The following is a 22,364-nucleotide window of genomic DNA, read 5'->3' as shown; positions in this document are numbered from 1 at the left end:
CAGCTATTACTAGTGAAATAAGCTATTGTTATTACATTATTATTAAATAATTTAATTTGGACCATATGGCCTTAGCAATCAACAAGCCGTTCTTTAATGTCGCCAACTGTTGTTTAGTACCGTTCTTTTTTTAACTTTCTTAAAAAGTACCAGTTCAGGCACAAAAGTAAAAAAAAGTACCGCTTTAGCACCGATATCCAAACTAAACAATACCCAACCCTAATACTGATGCTAGATTCAAATTTTTCTTTTGTTTACAGTAAATAAATAATAAACAAATACAAATCTTAAAATTAAGTTTATAAAGTCACTTTCTTTGCATTAATTTGATTCCCAATCAAGATACACCGGTAATAATTGCTTTCCATTGTTAATATGTACTTAAAAACTCTGAAATGCAAAATAATAGAATATTAGGCTAATCATGTGATAAACATTCGATTAATCGCGATTAACTATAGAAATTCAGCGATTAATCGCGATAAAAAAAATTTATAGTTTGACAGCCCTAAAAAAAGTAATTGATGACATTTGGAGTTTTTTTTTTATTCCTGGACAACAGTGATAGAGCATCCAGCACAGGCCGAGACTAGGAGGCTTCTCTGTGTCCCCACAGACCAGGTTACTAAGGATATGGGCAGCACTGAGCCTCCATTAAGACATCAGAGCTCTCTCTGTACTCCCGTCTGACACAGTCAGCTCCGGTTTCCTCCCAGAAACTGAGACTCTAAACCTTGCTAGAGAACACACAAACGCACACACACTCAGGCCTGTCGGCAACACGCCCAATGCAAGCCCTGTGTCCCAAGCACTTCACACAAGAAGTTATCACTATTTATAGGACTGCGAGAATGCAGACTTGAAATAGTCTGCACAAAAATATAATAAAGATTCTTCAGCCTTTTTATATACCAGGACAACACTGTTTTAGCAGGTATCACTGTTGCAACTTGATTCTTCTATAGCTCTCTACACCAGATTCAGTTTACTGTTATAGATTTGCCATGGATCCAAAAAATGAAGTGTAGCCTGATACACTAGTTATTTTTGCAGGACGTTGATGAATCTCAAACAGGGATAGTTGCAACAGAGTGCGAGTGCTTAAAATACATGGGTTCTAGAGTATGTTTGTTGCTCTATAACCTTTTCAAACAAAAACTAACAATTCCCTTTATCCAAACTTTGTGGATTAATTTTCTCCTGTGTTTAACTTTCAGAATATACACCAAATAGTAAGAAAAAAAAAAAAAGTTGTTGCATTGTCTTTGTCTTACTCAACCGACTGTGTTTCTTATGGAGCAGTTGTTGGACTGAGGTGACAGAATGTAGATGCAAAGTTTCAGTATTAAATGTAGGTCTCCTGCTAGCATTGATACTTTGTATTCAGTGCGGGTAACTTCTATCATTTGAAAATCCTAATACAAATGCATCTTGTTGGGTTTATTAAAGTCATACTGAAAGAATGAAATCCACTGCAAGTCCTGATTAATCATCACATTGACAAGCAGACAATGGAAATAAGGCCTGGAGCATCGTGGTGGAGCAGATGGAGTTAATGCCCGTCTGTCTTTACTGTGACATTTCCAACACAGAGAAGGGAAGTCAGCGAGATCCCCTTTGGCAATACACTTATCACATCATCGCTTACCAGTACAGAGTGAACAAGACTAGGGTGGAGGGTAGGAGAGGAAAATAAAGAGAAAGGGAGTAAGGGGGTTAGAGACAGAATGATATGGAAGATAGAGAAAGAAGGGAGGGGAGGGAAGTCATTAACTTGCAATCAAGCTTCAGTAATGGCACGAGTGCATTTGCTTGATTCCTTATCAGACAATGTTCTCCCCCCCACCTCTCTCTGTGACAGGTCAGCATGCAGCCTGGAAGTGATGTAAACTAATACCTGCATCTCTGAAGCCTAAACACACACACACACACACACACACACACACACACACACACACACACACACACACACACACACACACACACACACACACACACACACACACACACACACACACACACTAGAACCTTCTGATTTCCACCAAGATAAAGGCAAAACAGGTGCATGAGTATGTGCAGAACACTGACAAAGATCAGCACTCTGCAGCTGCACCGCTCACAATAAAAGCCCTGTGAGGACTTACCTTGCCGAGTGTATGGGCATTACTAAATGAGGTAATGTTAAAGTAGCATTAATAAACGAGCAGCTCATGGTGTCAGAGCCGTTGGCAGGACAAAGCAGGTGACGGATAATTACAAGTAACACTGGCTAGCGCTGAATTAGCCTACTAACGTTCGTGTTTAACTGCCGTTATAATCATTCAGAGAAGTCAGGTGTAAACATGTACTCACTGCGATATAAATGATGTAGTCCTTTTGTTGTCTTCGGTGCTGCTAGCTTCTCCACCAGCTGCTGCCTGGCTTTCCCCCAACTTGCTGAGGCTAGCAAGCTAGCTAACGCTCCACCGGCTTAAAAAAAAAGGATATTTCGTCCTAATTTCTCCCCTCTTGGCTGGTTCTTCCTTTTCCAAAAAAAAATCAAAGTAAACCGTAAAAAAAAATGGAAGCAGATGAGAATTTGTGTTATTTGTTGCTCCTCTTCCTGGAGTTATGAGTTGTAAATGCTCACCGACTAAATATCACGGTGCTTTCTTTTAAATGACAGCCTATCCGCGGTGTGCTGTCCTTTGTTGTGAGCATCTCAACGTAAACACGGAGCTGAGCTGCTCTGCCCGTTCGGTTAAACTGTCTATGGTTCTCTGGCTGCCTGGTAGCGTACGCTGCAGGAGGAGACAGCATCGCCGCAAAGGATTCAGGGACGTGTAGTTTTACTCGCTGCTAGCCATATGACTCAAGGTATTTGTTGTGTTCACATCGTTTGCTATTAAATGAAAAAGTTGCAATAACAAAATGTAAAAATACCCCGTTGCAAGTAAAAGTCCTGCATTCAAACTTGTACTGTCAACAAAATTCAGCGATGTAAGATAACTAAGTGCATTTACTAGTTGTGAAAGAAGTATTGAGATATTTAAATTAGGTAAAAGTAGAATTACCACACTGTACAAATACTCTATTAAAAGTGAAAGTCCTGTTTACAAAATTTTACTCATGGAAGTACCTGGAAATTGTACATAAGTAGACAGTACTTAGATATATAGGCCTACCCTACTTAGTTACTTCCCACTGCTGCTGTATAGTACACGATTCCACAGTTTACTGTAAATTGAGGGAGAAGTAGCTGTGTCATCTTTCATAACATTGTAGTTTAAAAAATGGACTTGAGTAAAAGTAAAGAAGTAGGCAATCAGAAGTGAAGTTAAAAAATTAATTTCACCCCTTTCAGAGAGATGATGGGCCTATATTACTGTGTCAGGATTGTTGGTCTATGAATCAGGTGTCTGTACATATTGCACTTCACTGTGGACTGGTTTATACTCTAGCAATCATTTTGTTTAGCATTCTGAATAGAATCAAATAACACAATTTGCAAAGTAGGCTAGTCACTGCAGCTGTCAGATGAATGCAGAGGACTGAAAAGTACACTATCCCCAATAGCGTAAAAAATATAGACTAAAAGAATAAAGTCTCACAAAACGTCACTTATCTCAAAGGTCACAGCCTCAGATCTCACAAGGCCACAGTACTTAAGTAAATACCTTGTTGCAGTCCACCTCTGGGTAAAGTCAATGATCACATCTGTCAAGCACAGAGTGTTTTGATTTGACACACACATATAACAGCTTCATGAACTCACCTTGAACACCAGCAAGATCTTCAGCAGCGCGTCTGCTTCATGGCAAAGCCTATGTTGAACTTTGATGGGAATCTGTGAGAGTCAGTGTCCACAGACATGCGTGATTCTCTCTCCCTCATATGCCCTTTCATGCTCGCTTTTATTCAAAACACCTGACATACCATGAGTGCTTACATTTTTAGCCTCGGTGGACCCAACTGGAACGAAACTTGCCTTGTAGAGTTGTTTCTATGCCTGTGTTGCTGCCGCCTCCATCTTTATATGTATCTATAGAATTATGCATGCCTTCTTTCTGCTGTATACAGGTGTGTGGGTGCTAGTAAATCATAATTTAGTTTCTTTTAAATGCCACCTTTACATTGTTCAAGGTGATATCGTGAATATGCTTGATTTTACTTCTTCAAATATATAGTTTGCATCCAAAATAGTGCATGTGCATTACCTGGACTCAAAAAATAGTATGTGGATCTGGATGAAACTTCAGCAATTCACTTAGATAATCCAAAAGATGCAGGAGTTTCAGCATGTTTATGTTCAAATATTCTATTTAAGTTGGGAAAACAAAGATAGTTCACTAGACTGCTTGTGTGTGAATGTTCTAGTTTTAAAATAGAACTAGAAAAAAAAGAGAAAGTCATCAGAGACTGCACATCACACAACACATCACAAAGAAATTTGTTTGAATTGTTTAATCTGCATCAACATATGGATTTGCATAAAAACACACACACCATCATATGTGGCTGTCAAAATATTCACACTCTCAATGTTAGGCAATGTCCTTCATCCACACCTGGATCCAGATCCACACCAAGAACTAATCGCATGCTCCTGACCTATGGCCCTAATGTTACACCAGATATCACTGAAAACATGTTTACTAGTTCTTAAATATAGCCAATAGCCACAAAAACTGACCAGAAACCTCCAGAGCTCCACTCTCCAAATCTTGACTTGCACTTGTTAGCTGCACAGGTGGAACACACAAACCAAGTGGGATAAACCATTTATTTCTACTAAACTTTCTGCCCTGTGGTGCGCCTGGTAGTCTGGTGGTTATGGCATACACCTTACGTTCTTGGCTTGATTGTAGCCGGGGAACTTTGTTGCATCTTCCATGTTTCCTGTCTGTCTCTCACACTGTTTTAAGATTTACCCCCCAAAAAGCACATAGCCACTAAGTAAAAATAAAGTACAGTATTATTTTAATATCAGATACAAATGATCAATTACTGTAATAAATAAAAGTCTGGCCATAAGTTTTGCACCTGACAACTGGACCAGTAATACACTTATAACCTTTAAAATGACCAACTGTAGAACTTAAAAAGTGTGTGTCCAAGGAACAACCCATATCTCAGATAACAAGCAAGTATCAAATGTCATAAGAAGTTGTGGGCACAGCTGTGGGCACAGAAGACTGTTAAAATCATTCATATTATGACCTCCAAAGACTTGAGAAGTGAATCCATCCCAGATGTGGAGCAAAGAACATCAATACAATACAGCTCCAGCTGTGTGTATATAATCCCTGGAAGATCAGTTTTACCAGAAGACCTCTAGTTTGTGAGAGTGTCAACGCATTCTGTGTTGTGTGTGTGTGTGTGTGTGTGTGTGTGTGTGTGTGTGTGTGTGTGTGTGTGTGTGTGTATGCGCATAATTGATTTGAGTTGGAGACAACTCCTTCAATGTGAGAATGAGTGGAAAAATCAGGTGAGGCCAAGAACACATTAAATAGAAGTTAACTTCCCTCATGCTAATCACACACACACGCACACACACACACACACACACACACACACACACACACACACACACACACACACACACACACTCTCTCTAACGCAAATGCACACAGAGACAGACCTATTTTTTACACTGCTGAGACGCTGTAAAACACACACTTAACGTTTGCTAATAAAATACACGCCTGCTGCTATTCTGAAGGCCAGAAGTGAGAAGTGGGCGTTGTAAGTTGAATCGACTGGACTCTGCCTTTAAAAAACCATGTGTGCACAAAAACACACACACACACACACACACACACACACACACACACACACACACACACCTTACATCATTTTAATCTGTGTTTGAACTCTTCTGTTTACGTTGCTATGGTTACAACACCAACACCTTTCCAGGGCTGGAAGCAGACACACCTTCCTTTGATTCCACGGGTGAAGGCAGCCGGTTCACTTCACTCCTGATGGATGTTTTGACAAGTGCTTCTCTATCCAAGAGCCAATGAGCTGCACTTCTGTGTGAAGCGTCAGGAAATGATAAAAAATGTGGAGACTCACACACACACACACACACACACACACACACACACACACACACACACACACACACACACACACACACACACACACACACAGTGCGTATAGTCTGATTTCAACACTCAGGTGCACGGTGGTTCTAGGCCTACTTGTGTTTTTGAATCCTTGCTTGAGTGCAAACCCATGTTACACTGTAAAGCCGGCTGCTTTTTTTTTTTTACCTTGAAATGAAAATAATTTAACATTTACAGTCATTCTTATTAGCACTTATCTAAAAGTAGAGTCAATAAAGTGCTATAAAAATACATGAAATAGCAGAAAATTGTAAGATATACAAAGACAATAAAACAGTTAGGGGTGACAAGTAGGGATTTGAAAGAGGCCTAAATTATTTAACATGAATTAGAAACACAATATGACACATAAGAAAAGTAAAAAAATACAAATGTTCACAGTTTTTGTGTTTTTTTTTTATTGTCAAAGATCAAATGTGTACCATTAATTCCCACTGGTGCTGCTTTGCAGTAAAAGGAATGTGAACTTTAATTTGATATACCTGCAAAAAACTGTTTGTAATGAATGTAATAAAACTTTATTTTCTTTATTTCTTAATATTTTGAAAGTGCTTAATAGAAAATTGTTAAAATAAAATGTGAGATGCAAGGGAATATACATTTCGAAAAAAAATTAATAACAGTTAACACATTACATTCAACCAGGTTTAGAAAAGTTAGAGTAATTGAAACTAGTTAGGAACTTGTGTAATCATTTTTGATTCCTGAAACTAGATTGCAAGACAATCTTAAGGACCTGAAGAGGAGTGCTGCTGGTTGCAGTGCAGCTGGCTGCTGAAGTCTGCAGTGAAGCTAAATACGATCATTAAAATATTCAAATCAACATTGTAATCACAGATGTAGAAACACGGTCTCTTGGCCTGCGTTAAGTTAAGGCTCTGCTGCTGCATTCTGATTGAACTGGAGAGTAAAAGTTACTTCTGTCTGCAGAAGATGAAAAAAGTTTTTGATTTTGATCCAGTTCATCCCCAAAATACTGCACCATAAAAGATTTTCATAGCACAGTATAAAAATTTACAGTCTTAGCTTTTGGCAAACATTCTCGTGCAAGTTAACAAGTTATTGCAGGTTCTGTGTTTGACAGGACACAGGTCGGCTACTGAATATTTTGACAGAGATTGAACTATGGCCTCAGGTTTATGGAACAGTGTGTAACTAATTAAAAAAAAGAGAGTTTTCAAGCTCCAAAATGTTGCTATTTAAAAGAAAAATGGGGATCAATTGATTGATCCGATTTGTTTCTGCAGTTGCAGTCTTATTTGGGCTCCTCACACAGATCTGTTTTTGCGCTGACTAACTTAACTTGATACGTTTCCTTTATATGATGTACCCCAAATCCCAGCAACAGCATCTGCTCTGGTCCCATGTGATGCTGACAGTGGACAAAGTGTGTGGGATTGCGCTGAGGGCAGACTGTTCTCAACAAGCATTTTATGCTTAGTTGTTGTTGTGCGATAAGACCAAAACATAGCAACAGCTGTGCTGCGTTCAGCTGCACAAGGGAGTCAGGATGGCTGCGAGGAGAACTCTTTGCTGGTGTGACAGGATTATGTGATAGAAACATGCTGTGCTCATGCGTAGCCAAATATTAAATAACACTACTGTCCCGTGTTTGAGGGGCCGAGCTAAGCGCTGTTGTCATGCTGCCATGGTGACAGTAACCATGCACAGGATAATGTTTACAGAATGTTTAGCATATCACAAAGCAGGCACATGGGGTGACTGGACCAGATGAATCAAGTGTGTGTGTGTGTGTGTGTGTGTGTGTGTGTGTGTGTGTGTGTGTGTGTGTGTGTGTGTGTGTGCGTATGTGTGTGTCCTGCATTCTGTATTTGATTTACAGACTAAAGCCAATTGCTCATATTGTGAATGGACGTACTGTGGGACTGGCAGTGCTTAACATTACTTCATTTCCCTACTGAAGTACCAAGTATTCAGTAACATGTCTGTGTGTGAGTGAGAAAGTTGACGTGATCTGTGCATATGTTGCAGTGTGTACTCCACAGTAATATTCTCCAGATGTTGTTTTGTAGTAAATGAAACAGAAGTACGCTCCTCACATGGTAACAGCATTGCTTAATCGCGCTGACTAACAGTTGAAATCTTTTCAAAAAATCAAGATTTCAAAATTCCTGCACCTGCCTGCACGCATCATGAGACACTTGTCAACTCTTGGTTGTAAACTGGTTATGAGAAACTAAACATGCCAAGACAAGAGGCAGACAACTGGCAAGATGTTTTTCTATCTCAGCTGTTGGTAGCCCAGCTGGCTGTACAGCTATGAGACTGAATTCATCCAAAACTGTCCCAAAACTGTTGAATAAAGTGCTTTATACTGTCCTTGTGTATGACAAAGCATCTTGATTCTCTCATGGCAGTTTTTTTTTTTTTTTTTTTAAGATTATTTTTTGGGGGGTATTTTGGCCTTTTAATGGATAGGACAGTTGTAGAAAGGAAAGTGGGGAGAGAGAGGGGGGGGCGGAGGAGACATGCAGCAAAGAACCCTGGCCGTTGTGGTAAGGACTGAGCCTTGGTACATTGGGTGCACTCTATCAGGTGACATACCAGGGCACCCCAAACTCATGGCAGGTATTAATTGAACATTAAAAGCAATCTTTCTCTTTGTGCAAATGTTTTAGTTTTTTAGAAAAGCAAGGATAAAAGATGTGATGTTTTGGTTTTTAGTCATGCTAGCTGTGCCGCTCTATGGATTTCAATGTCGGTCTATCGGTTGGTCCACTACTTTGGTTCAGACTGAAGAATCTCAACAACTGTTAGAGGGATTACCATGAAATGTTCACGGACCCGAAATTCAATCCAAATTTGACTTTTTCAGTGAATCTCTTTGATTGACTAGCACCAAATTATTTTAGACATTTATGGTTCCCAGATGATATATATCCTAATGACTTTTCCTCAAGTGCCACTATGATGTTCACATTTGTTTTGAGTGAAGGTCTGGCTAGTCCACACAGCATTCCAGGATACTGCTCTGGTTTATTGGCATTTCTTTCAAGGTCAAAGTCAAGGAGTCTTTATTATCCCCGAGGGGCAATTCGTTGTGCAGCAATAGAACGCAACATAAACAACACATAAGCCATACAAACAACAGACACTATCAATAGAGGACACAATTAAATACATACTACACAGAAGTCCACATCTCACATTGAATTATTATCAAAGCCTATAGCAGCAGGAACAAAAGAGTTTTTGTGTCTGTTTGTCCTGCATTTAGGCAGACAGAATCTGTGGCCAGACGGCAACAACATAAAGTAGCTGTTCAGGGGGTGGCTTATATCAGCCAGGACTGACTGGGCCTTCTTCAGGGTCTTAGAGAGATTTTAAGTCAGTCAGAGACTTTAGTTTTTGTTTTTAAGAGTGAGGGACCCAAATCAGCTCACAAAGGCAAAAGATAGAATAGTTTCAATAAAACAACCATAAAACATCCTCACAAAGGTCTTATTGACATTAAAATTGCGAAGTTTACGATAAAAAAACGTGCGCTGGTGTGATTTTTGACAGCGTCAACTTGAGGCTCTTCTTTAAACCAATCACAATCGTCTTGGGGCGGCGCTAAGTGTTGGATGCAAGTATGGTGCTTCTGCAAAATAGCCTAGGGAAGGAACTTGTTTTGGTGGAACATGTGCACCTAGGGAGGCGAACTCTGGAATCAAAATGACTGTCGAGTGTGTGATGAGAATATAAAAAAATAAAATAAAAATGAGGGACATCCGACGGAACCTACAGTGGCACCAGAACTAGCCCATGAATGAAATGTCGTCGATATCGACTAGATGAATTGTAATCCCTTTGGTGATCTCTTGACTTCACTATAGTACTACTAGTAATAGTAATAGTAATACTGGCACCATCATAAGGTCAAACATTCCCCCTAAGATGGTGACACAGTATCCCTTCGGTACTCATAAACTCTGCACTGATTGAATTACTCTGTTCTGTCTAAATCCCTTTAGATAATTCAAACAGATGTAAACATGCACACATGGAAATCACCATCACCATTACAGTCTCCTCAACACTGAGGTGATAATGACATTTTAAATCTGGCATCCTGCTGGTTGCTCACAGATAAAAACAAAACCACCAGATGGACCTTTTAGGGAGCTGTCTTTGTAATGATGATAGTGATGTAGCAAATTGAAAAAAGTGGGTAATCTATAATAGACTGCAGTCGAGGAGCGCTGAATCGGCTGTAGCCAGGAGGTAACAGAAGGAGCTCTGGAATTGGACAAGGTGCTGGTTAAATTCCTGAGACAGTCTTGGTAAATATTGGCCATTTTTATTTTAACAAAAATAGCCACTGTTTGTGTCCTTGAGAAAAGCATTTAATGTCAAATTCTCCAAATTTGCAGATCATCAGCAAGAGAGGAATGATCAAAAATCAAATAGAGGACAGACAAGTAACAGTGTAGATTCCCCCAAACAAAGCCTGTAATTGACCATATCATAGCCACTGCGAACCAATAGATTAAATAGGCTACTTTACTATCACTGTATGTCTGTTCTTGTACTTTTGCTGCTGTGACATTTCAAATTTGGGATCAATAGTTAATCTCTAAACCTTATTTTCTAGGTTTGTACTTCCATCTTGCTCTTCTCTTCATTCTTAATGCTGGCATTTGCAAGAAGACAAGTCTTCTGTAGCCTCTAATGTCAGTTCAGTGTACAAAACAACTTTAAAGTTTAATACAATCCATTACAGTTAATGTAAAGCGTTCATTTGGATATTTCCGGTCAGTGTTTGTTGATCTCGTCCCGGTTAAGGGGATGAAATCATGCCCCAAATACTGTATATCATAACCTTTATTGCCATATGTACAACTGTATACTCTTCATGCTTTGTGCCCCTGTGTTAGCTGAGACAGCAGTTAATTTGAAGCCAGGTTTAATCTCAAGTTTTGCAGAACAATAAATTATGGAAATTGTTGTAAATATAACCACATGACGTGTTGCAAAATGATTAGGGGAAACGTAAACCAGATGATGAGCTGTAAATTGGGTTCAAGTTTAAATGTTACTGGAATTCTGTGTTAATTAAATTTTGAGAAACATCTGGATCAGTTTAATCAATTACCTTCCATGCTCTTTTACCGTGTTAAATCAATCATCTTGATTTTTGACTCCCATGATAACAATTTAATGGAACATTTTGTAGCCTACATTCTGTCCATCTCTTGTTCTATATATTGTGACAGGAACACACATTATAGTCCTACAAGACTATGGGTGTCATCGCATGTAATTACAGAGTCACTGACTGTAATTAGGTATGGTGTCGTCACTAAGCTCACTAAACACTGTAATTGGCTGTTGATAGACAACCACATTCTTATTTCACACTGAACTAAAGGAGCTTTTTAATAGCAGCCTGTCAGTAAGGCTGTTATCTATTTTACAGTGGTTGTACCATTTTTGAAATGTTAGACATACACAAAGGAAAATGTCTTGGGGATTTTTGCAACAGTAACCGTAGTCTTGTGCACACACCACAACTCTGCACAAATATTAAAGGATTCACACACAACTATTGGTGTAATATTGGGTCTTTCCCATAACGTGTCTCGTCTCCGGAAATGCATACTATACAAAAAACCCAAGCGCACACACAAACACAAACAAATTGTACAAATGTACAAACTATAACACAATGGGTTCAAATACACTTCACTAATCCACTCAATGTGTGCTCAGTTTATGAACACACATCACTGAAAACATGAGCAAGCACAGACTCATTACCCACAAGACACACCTACAGAACATATCAAGGCACGCACACATGCGCAAACACACACACACACACACACACACACACACACACACACACCAAACGGTCAACTAGACGATCTAGATTCTACTGAAGGCAGAAGGGTCATCATCATCACCATGGTAACAGGCAACACAGTGATGCAAGTGAGCATGATGTCATTGAATGAATCTGTCGTCCATGGCCTGCGGGTGTTTTTGTAAACACAGGGATTGTAGGGGAGATTTTGTGCTTTTGGTATTGTGTAAAATCTGGCAGTGCTCTGAAATGCCGACCAATGAGACAAAGGGAGGATTTCTCAACGAGGTTTATTCTTTCAAAATACAAGAATAGAACTTCATTAAAGCATGTCTGCTATCACAGTGCATACATGTCACAACACAGGAGTGTCCTTTGGGGGGAGACAGCGGAGGTAGTCGACTGGAGTTTGGAGCAGAGTGGAATTTATAACATGACATGTTTACATGAAATGCAATATCCCAATATTAAAGTAAAAAAAACTGAATAAAAAGTGGCTACATACAGTATCTCACAAAAGTGAGTACATCCCTCACATTTTAGTAAATATTTCATTATATCTTTTAATGGGACAACACTGAAGAAATTACACTTTGCTACAATGTAAAGTATTAAGTGTACAGCTTGTATAACAGTGTAAATGTGCTGTCCCCTCAAAATAACTCAACACACAGCCTTTAATGTCTAAACCGCTGGCAACAAAAGTAAGTACACCCCTATGTTAAATTCCCATAGAGGCAGGCAGATTTTTATTTTTAAAGGCCAGTTATTTCATGGATCCAGGATACTATGCATCCTGATGGAATTAAAATAGCCTCACATCACATGCCCTTCACCATACCTAGAGATTGGCATGGGGTACTTTCCATAAGATCATCTCTCAATGCAAATCAAACCAGCTATTAGGCTAACCGACATAATGGCTGTGCACCCATTAATAAACATTAATGGCTGTGTGTTGAGTTATTTTGAGGGGACAGCACATTTACACTGTTATACAAGCTGTACACTTAATACTTTACATTGTAGCAAAGTGTAATTTCTTCAGTGTTGACCCATTAAAAGATATAATGAAATATTTACCAGAACGTGAGGGGTGTACTCACTTTTGTGAGATACTGTATACAGTTCTGATTACCTTAATCTGAATGAAGAATATTAAATATTCCAATTTTATTTGCTTAATGAATAGGCATTTTAGGCTTCTATTCAACATGAAGCTCCAAAAACATTATTTATTAAGAGTTTACCACTCCAAAACTCTGTGTGGCTGTGCTTTGATCAGATTTGACTAGCCTCGCTTGCTAGACCTATCTCCAGATTTGACTGACAGTGCCCTGCAATCAACCAAACTGGCATCAGATTTCCAGTTAAATATTGCTAAAACAGGGCTCCACACTAACTTTTTGCCTTGGTTGCACAGGTGCGCCTAACTTTTTTTATTTAGGTGCACCAGCACAAAATTTAGGTGCACCCAAATTTTTCCTTGCATCGCCGTAACGCTGAATGGCGATACAAGATATATAGCTCTGTATTTTTTTACAAAGTGGGCTAAATGTTCAGTTTTAAGTCAAAGCCACTTTTCACAAGCTCTTTTATTAAAACAGATTGTGATTAAAATAAAAATCAAAGACAGGGTTTCCTTTACCAGTTTGAAAATATACAGCTGCAACACATGTAAATGAAAGTTATCTAAAATAAATAGCCTAGGATATATAAAAAAAAAATACATATCTGAGAAAGCTCCTTCATAGGCTTTCAACAACATTAAAAGAGAAAGAGGACGCCCGGATTAACCTGACTCCGCCAGATGGATTGCTTCGCATTTGCTCGGCATATCCATCTGGGAACTTTCCGCTGGAGAACTTTTGGGAAGGGGCGGAAATACTGGTTAGCTGATTGGATGAACCATCTGTCTATCACCTATGTTGGTGATAGACGGGCCAAATCAACCAATCAGATCCACGAAGCGTATGACAATACAACCACAAGCCCGCCCCTGCTGCTGCAGGCAAAGCATAGCTCGTTAGCTCAGCATGCAAACATGTCGGTAAAGGAGATTTGCCGTTTGTGTAACGAGAATTTAGGATAAAAGGCCCCATTTCAGGTTCACGGACCATATTCCAAAAGAAGGATCCAAGAGAAAAAAAGCATTAGCGAGCGGCTACCGCTGTCTGAAAATACTGGTTAGCTGATTGGATAAACCATCTGTCTATCACCACCTAACCCACCTCAAAACCAACGCTGATTGGCCCGGTCGTTTGGCTAACGGCTCCAAATATTCTCTGCCTCAAGATGCCAGACTGATCTGCGAGTGGAAAACTGGAGCTCGCGAGATCAGGACGGTCTCACGAGGCTACGCCCGGATAGCTCAGTTGGTAAATATAGAGGTTTGACCTGCGGCCCTTTCCTACGTGTCATTCCCCCCCTCTCCCCTTTCATGTCTTCAGCTTTCCTATCAAAATAAAGGCCGAAATCTTTAGAAAAAAAAGAACGACCGAAAGACCGAGGGAGTGCGATGGACTGAAGCATATGCTAGGCTACTCAGAGAGTAACGGCTGACTCATTAGCAGCGTTACACCCGTCTTGTGTAGGCTATGAAATGTCTGTATCGTCGTCACTGCGCTGCATTTTTATGAACTATGATCCAGCAGGCTCCGTCTTACACGCTATATCAACGAACTGAATTTAGTTGCATTTAATAACTTCTAATGTGTTTTTCGCCGTGGCGGCCGCAGTAACAGAGAGTTACCAGCGAAAACACTGGTACCAAAACAAGCTGTGTTAATAACAATTAAAACTGTAGACAAATGTCGGGAGCTTGGACCGGCGGCGCTGTGTCTCTCCATGTTGCCGTGTGTGAGTGAATGGGGGCTGCGCGGAGGAGAGATCCAAACACAGGCACAGCTTTCCAGAAGGAACGGGTCATGTAACGCAACATTAAACCATATCGATATAAACAACATTGCTTCGTTAGTGGAGAGGCAGCGGATGCGAGGACGTTAGGTGCACCGGTGCGACCTAGGAAAAATCTTAGTCGCACCCTTACAAATTTTGGTCGCATTTTCGACCAAATTGGTCGCACTCTCGAGCCCTGTAAAAGTCTGATTGTTGCACAGAAATATGTGACATCCCACCCTCTTGAAACCACAGACAAAACAACACAGACATAAATCACACAGAGAGGGCATCCTCATTCATGCATGTAGTAGCATTATAGTTATTATAATTTAATAAGAACCGTCTAATCAGCTTCTTTTTTTTAAATAGTGTCTTCAGCAGTATAATTGCAGTTCATATAAATCTTCTAAAAAGCTTTATGCATTAGGGGTCTTGCTCCAAGATGTTTACTTTTTACGTAATGGTTGGTTGGTTTTGTAGGCAGCTGGAGCATATGTATATGTGTGTTAATAGTGAACAAAAGTTTATTCCTTGAAAATTAATATAGAGCACTTTAGAACAAAAGTCATCACATGATAATCTTAAACAGATTAAACATCCAATTGTCCAGAAATATTCAAAAAAAAAAAAAAAAAAACAGTGAAAATCACAATATTACCAAGTAATGTCGATACGTTCACATAAGCGTTGACAATTTTACCAGAGATTGTCCACCATTTTAAACTTCATAAAGGTACATTACTGTGTGATGGGGGTCAAGCGGGGCACGGAGGCAATCTCACCAGAGTGTGGGATTCATCTTCAACTTTCTATCAAGGTAAGAATATAAACAGAGCTACAGTATATATACTCACAGTTGGCTCTCCTATCAAACAATAACACAATATCCCTTAAAATGTGCGACAGGAACACTGAAGACAGCGCAACAGCAGATTTACAGTGCACGGAACTCTCTCCTTAAGATTCAACATCCAACAGCTTACTGTACACCCAACTTTACCATTTGACCACAACATAATCCAACACAAACCAAGCAGAGGGATTTACAGACATTTAGATTCATTATTTATCCTGTTAATGGACACAAATTCATAATTCACCACATCTTCAAGTGCTCATATTATGCTCATTTTCAGGTACATAATTGTATTTAGAGGTTGTACCAGAATAGGCTTACATGGTTTAATGTTAAAAAAACACCATATTTTTGTTGTACTACACATTGCTGCAGCTCCTCTTTTCACCCTGTGTGTTGAGCTCTCTGTGTTAGCTACCGAGTGAGGTATCGCACTTCTATTCCATCTTTGTTGGGAGGACTAGGTCTACTAGGACTACATGCTAATAAGAAGCAGAGTATGAGGGCGTGCCACGCTAGCAGCTAGGTGAGCATTATAACGTGTGTTACAAAGTGACGCACGTTCATCACGGAAGTAAAGGCTGGACTACAATAGAGCTGTTTGGAGCAGTTTACTGACAGCGTTTTCTGTTGGAGATGGTAAGTCCCTTTGGGGTGGACTTTGGGCTTTTTCACTTTGTAAACCTATGACATGCACAAAAAAGATATATAACACAATAAAGGAAAGGGAAAAAGCCAAAAAGCATAATATGAGCACTTTAACACAACACATGCTGGTATATGTGTTTAGTCCTACAGCTAAAATGGAAAAACATCTGATATTAAAGACATGTTCATGATGTTCAGTATTAGGCAGGCATCCAGATTAATGTAAACATTTCTAAATCTTTGAGATTGGCACAACATATGATGCATAGTCTGGAGTCTGCTGCCTTTTCTACACTGCAGGTCTGTCAAAGGTTCTCCATTTCAAAAATATAGTTTGACATTTTGGGAAATATTAGCTTTCTTGCTGAGAGTTAGATCTCATCTTACTCTTGGCAAGAAAGCAAATATGCATATTTTCCAAAATGTGGAACTATTCCTTTAAAGGCAGAATGCTTGTGGTTAAGTCAGAGAGCTCATTAATCTTCACAGAAATGAGTAAAATGCAAAGAAACAAACTGGATATAATTTATTATTACCAGAATACAGTTATCTTTTTCTAATTTGGTTACTTTTTTCTCGTAATTAGCCTTTTCAACTCTATCATCCATTATTTTACCATGTTGTTTCATGTTTGTTTAAAATATATATTTAAAAAAGCTCATTGGAAAAATACCCCACAATCTAAAGACTAGGCTACTGTTTCAAAACAAATACATTTTATTGTGTTGTATCTTTTATAAAGATATCCGATAATATAAAGTCAAAAGACCCAAAAGAGTTATTTTAAAATGTAGCCTTCTTCATGAGTGATTATTTGTACAAAAAAAGGAAGAGAAATCAAGTTTTTGACTCAAACTCAGTCGTTCTAAACCAACGGTGACTTCACTCACCAACTACATTCCAACTACTCATTGTTTAGATTTCAGTTATTCCTCATTTCTGGATATTTCTTCCCTTTTCCAACACAGTGCAGACACCACAGCGTCCCCACATCACCGCGACATGTTGAATCCAAAACAGCATTACTCCTGTGTGCTTTTACTCTGTGCTATTGTTGGTGGAAGATTCATTAAAAAAAGTATACTGTGTAGAGTATGAGCAGTTTGAATTTCTTTTTTTTTTTTAAAGATTATTTAATTTCCAGCTGGGGACAGCTGAAGAAATGAAAGGGGAGAATGACACGCAGCAAAGGGCCGCAGGTCTGAGTCAAACCCGCGGCATCAAGGAGTTAACCTCTTTATATGTGGGCCTGCTCTACCAACTGAGCTAACCTGGCCACAGCTTGAAACTTTTGTGTAAAAAACAGAACATATGTTGCATGGATGCAAGCGGCTTGAAGAGCATGACACACCTGACCTGAGAATCTATCCAACATCCTCCACTCTTAATTATACAGTACCAAGTCTTTCCCATCACCAACATCAAACCACGCTCATCCCTCTCACCGGAGATGCAGGCTCATAAACATACGTTTTGGAGACGACCATCAACCTGAACTAAGAATGAGGACGACCGTTTGCAGCTGAGAGCCTCGTAACACACCAACATGAGTTACCACTTCCTGTCACACACCAGATAGGGCACGTACATATCAACACAGACTTGACTAAAGAAGATACTGCTGCTGTGGGAAGCCTGAATGGGTGAGAATTTCCTGAACAATATGAAGCGATCAGCACTTTGAAACCTATTCTGGGTTCCCGTGACATAATGCAACAACATTAAGTGTTCTGCTTAGCGAAGCAACTGGAGAAAATGACAGTTTTAACATGTTCTGGTTGTGCTCAGACTCCTTTTCACATTTCCATACAATTTCGCTATAATGCAAATATAAGGTAAGCAACAAATACTGTGCGGACACAAGCATTGTCCGACAGCTATAGTCAGTATATTCACCACCAAATCTCTCTATAAGCATTGAGAGCGAGAGCAAACAGAAATAAAAAAAGCGACCCTGAGTTGGTACATGGTCCAATCTGGTGGTGAAATGTTCCAACAAGCTGCACATAGAAGTAAAACAAACCATAGGACTAAACACTTTCCTCAGTTATCATTAACTATTTAACATATTTTCATTTTGTGCATGTACATATTCTGTCTTGCATACTTCTACGTGTAGCATTTTGAAATTTCACTCTTGCAGGCCAAAGCAACTGTTGCAGAATCAGGCAGCTGATAGGTGTTTGTGTGTGTGTGTGTGTGTGTGTGTGATGGATAATGTGAATGAGAAAGAATGATGCATCAACCTCATCAGTTCATTAATCTACAGTGGTGCCTTCCCTCCTCCTGCTCTTTGCTGCATCCAGTCCCTCCACGGACACGAGGCCCAGGTGAGTCGTTGTGCTCTTGGGCTTCGCCTGACGGCTCTGTCCCAACACTAAAAGAAGGTTCTCTGGGACGAGGCTGTCACGTCCGCAGCTTTAAGATGACTGTGGCCAGGATGATGAAGAAAGTGTTCCAGCCCAAGGTGACCGCAAATCCTCGCCACACCATCATCCGCGACAGACCCCAACCTGTTGGAAAGATTTATGTTACTGCTCACTATTTAGATACAGGAGGCCAAACAGTTGGCTATTGGTGCTTGTCAAATTCTATCAGCCGTACAACAACTTTGGCAAAATAAAATACACTATTAAAGCTATAGTGCGTAGTTTGTGCCGCCCCCCATGAGGAATTCTAAGTAATGACGAAAAAACTGTTGGCGCGTCCACATGATACAGACGGGTTTCATAATGTCTCTAGTTTACATGCTTACCATGGGCAACACATTTTGAACTCCTCTCAGATTAGTAAAATGTTGTCGAACTCTATTGACTTTCAACACCTGGTTTTATTAAATGATGCAGGTTTGCATCATCATTTGGAACATGCAGCAGAAAAAAATTACCTTACATGTGTTTTTATTGCCTCTACTCTAGTGTCACTGTGTTTTACTTTTTTTCACAACAATTTCAGTGCATGTATTCTATGCTAAAAATTTATTCCTGACCTTGGAAACAGCAGATGATATGAGATGATAATCCAGATAATATATCTCAAACATCTGGATACAAGCTGATCCATGCTGTAGTGATTTATGCATGTAGAAACATTAAAATACCATATGGCATGAGACACCAGGGTTTAGGTGAATCCAATCAGTGAATGTGGCAGGATGCAGTTGAAAAGAATCCGTTAATCCAGTTAATCCCCCGAATTGAATTCTGACACTGTCGACTTCTGCCTGTGTCTCATCTTCCACGTCACCTCTACGATAAGGTTTTCAAACTAGAAATGGCTCCTCTGACTTCCTGTGCTTGGCGCGTGTCATGTAACTTGGAGGGAGCTCCAACTGTTGTCAGGTCTTATATTTCGGAGACAGGGAGGTCAGGAGAAAGAGAAAGACTGGGAGACAGCGAAACCACTTTACCTAACCTATCCCAGGAAGTTGCACAGGATCCAGAGCTGATTAATGATTTAGACGCCTGACTATGTTGTGTATAACAATCTGTGTGCATGCACCTGACCCTACATACGCTAACTACACACCAGGCAATAGCATTATGAAACTGATGAGTGTTGTGTAACGTGTGCGTGTACGTTACCTCTGTACATTATACAGCGAAGGGCTTCTGAGGCGTAGGTCTGAGGGAGAGCCAGGCTGACATAGCGGAGAGGATACGGGATACACTCTACAGGCCAGATGATACCTGAAGTACAGGACAGAGAGGATACTGTCATTTATACCTGCTGTTAAAATACAGTGTGCATCGGGATGTTTTCTCCTCATAAAGCATTTAAACAATCTCTGTTTTCTCTTGTCTTGTTGCCCTGCTGTGATGAGAACAAAGCAGGCAAGGAAGTGAGGATGTTGCAACAACACACACACAAAAAAAAAAAAAAAACACAATATGAGGTTCAAAAACTTGTAAACAACTCACCACAAGGTCCAAATTTTTTGTTTTTTAGAAAACCACTTTAAGGACTTCTGAGGTTCAAATATGATATGACAGAAAGTCCCACAACAGCTACTAAATGGACCTTGTGGTAACATTTTCTTCAAAGCTCAGAATATTTATTTTGAGTTAGCGACAAAATATTTCTTTTCAGAGAGAAAAAGGCTGCATGAGCTGGAGCATTATGGGCAGTATATTGGTCAAAACACATGCACACACAGGCCTACCGCTGAGGATGAGGTTAGGGTAGAAGATGCCCAGGGCGGCCTGGTTGGCATTCTGCTCGTCGTCGATTGCGGCTGAGATGACGAGGCCAAACGAGATGCCGGTGATGCCCTGCAGCACGATCAGAACTATGACCAGCGCCAAGGAGCCTTCATTAGGTATCTGCAGAGAGAGAGAGAGAGCGAAAAGATAAAGATAAGAGGCTATTTTCAGCTGCAGTGGACCTAAAAATGGAATAAAAAGGTTTTAAAAAAAGAGTGAGATAAGAGAAGTTAAAGTCAGAACAAAATTGCATTTGCACAGTCATATACATTATTTTTTACATGTACAACATATAAATGACCATTAAAAACAAAACAGACAATATTACAACCAACTTTGTTCTTTAGCGAATACAATCTTTCATCTTAATCCATTCATTTGTGAAAACGGTATATCTTGGTCAGTCTATGGTTGACTTTAATTCATTCACCCTTTAAATACTTTTTCTTGTAAATTTTCTGATGAATAAAGTCTAGTAAATTGCCTCAAGTGATGTCACTTGAGTCAGCGTCGGATGTGGCAGAAGAGTACAAAGCTAACATAGCTACTATCAGAACTGTGGTTGAGTTGCATTGTGGGTAATGTAGGTGCCAACAAGAAAGAAAAATGCATGTAATATGAAGATATGTTTTTGTAAGGCGGTACTGGAAGAATGCGACATTGATCAAGCGATGCGTTCCTGTTCCTGTCTCGGAAGTAGAACAGTAAATGTCGGAGGAAGGTTATTGCTTCGGAAAGTTAGATTTATTGGCTAGATTATTCCTTCAGTTCTGAAAAGTCAGGGCTCTCACTCTTCTTAGGAACATGAGAAAAGATGAGAAGATAAGATCAAGAAAAATAGAGAAAGGAATAGAGGGAACAAGGGAGAGACCAGAGACAGAAACACTGATGTTCTGCACTGATCTTCGGCCAAAAATACAAGAAACAAAATAAAATGTCACTGCTGATTGAGTCTGGTTGTAAATCACACAGATAGAAAGTGTGGACAGAGCAGAGGTGTGTGTGTGTGTGTGTTGGTGCACATTTCCACTATCCGTCTCCCCTGACAACGTGCAAAAATAGACCCACACCGATAGTCCACATGACTGCCCGGTTGCCACAGCAATCAAGGGCTGTTGTCGTGGCGATCCCACAGTGATCCCTGGATACGGCCAATGCAGGAAGTGATTTATGGTGTTGGTCTATTTGGACTTCAGCACCTTAATTAACACACGCATGGATGCTCACACACACGCACACACACACACACACACACACACACACACACACACACACACACATTGACAGACAAAGCCGAGAGCACACATATAAAACATGTGCCTGTATCGACTCAACACACAAACACACATACAAATGATATCTATCCTCTCTTGTCTGAGTGCCTTCTTCCTGTATTGATTCCTTACACTTGTGTATTGGCAATCAATGACTCACACGAGAACATTCACACCACATTTCCCCTCCTGTACACCGTCACGTGATACGACATGATCTTGGAAAATTAAAGGTCTGTTTGATGGTTGAAATGAATTACTATTAGCATAATTGTATACCGTAGGTAATGTCAGATTTGTGATGATGTAGTAAAAAATGCAAATGAACAGACCTGCTAGATTTGTGCCACATTAACCTTCAACACGTCAAACTTTCCACAAACCAAATCATATTAGGAATCGAGTGACCTTATTCAGAGGCTTTTAATTGGCCTCCCAGTCTCAGAAAACTGGCTTCAACAGCAGCTTTGGTCTTTAAATGGTACAGGAAATATTCTCACTGTCACTTTAACATTAACTGGCAGTGTCGTGGTCTCAGGAGTGAAACAGGATTGACTCTATGGT

At 39.8% G+C, this 22,364-nt stretch overlaps 2 protein-coding genes across 6 annotated transcripts in view; both read right to left on the bottom strand.

The window, feature by feature from the left end:
- The window catches only part of peli1b (pellino E3 ubiquitin protein ligase 1b), a 41,564-nt gene extending 38,773 nt beyond the window's left edge, over positions 1 to 2,791 (bottom strand). Inside the window, exon 1 of the mRNA XM_028602719.1 lies at positions 2,353 to 2,791. The gene's annotated coding sequence lies outside the window, so the exon portion shown is untranslated. The remainder of the gene's footprint in view (positions 1 to 2,352) is intronic.
- Positions 2,792 to 17,123: 14,332 nt separating this feature from the next.
- Positions 17,124 to 22,364, bottom strand: part of abch1 (ATP-binding cassette, sub-family H, member 1) — a 33,135-nt gene continuing 27,894 nt past the window's right edge. For all 5 annotated transcript variants that reach the window (XM_028604049.1, XM_028604050.1, XM_028604052.1 and 2 more), the window contains exons 18-20: positions 20,487 to 20,646; positions 19,909 to 20,013; positions 17,124 to 18,837 (exon numbers count right to left, since the gene is read on the bottom strand). In XM_028604049.1, coding sequence (XP_028459850.1) covers positions 18,731 to 18,837; positions 19,909 to 20,013; positions 20,487 to 20,646 — 372 coding nt within the window. In that variant the 3' untranslated portion in view covers positions 17,124 to 18,730. The remainder of the gene's footprint in view (positions 18,838 to 19,908; positions 20,014 to 20,486; positions 20,647 to 22,364) is intronic.

The sequence above is a fragment of the Perca flavescens genome, chromosome 17 (assembly GCF_004354835.1).
Source record: "Perca flavescens isolate YP-PL-M2 chromosome 17, PFLA_1.0, whole genome shotgun sequence".
Classification (NCBI taxonomy): domain Eukaryota; kingdom Metazoa; phylum Chordata; class Actinopteri; order Perciformes; family Percidae; genus Perca; species Perca flavescens.
Note: the sequence above shows the minus strand (reverse complement) of the source record. Positions and strands in the feature narration are given on the sequence as shown.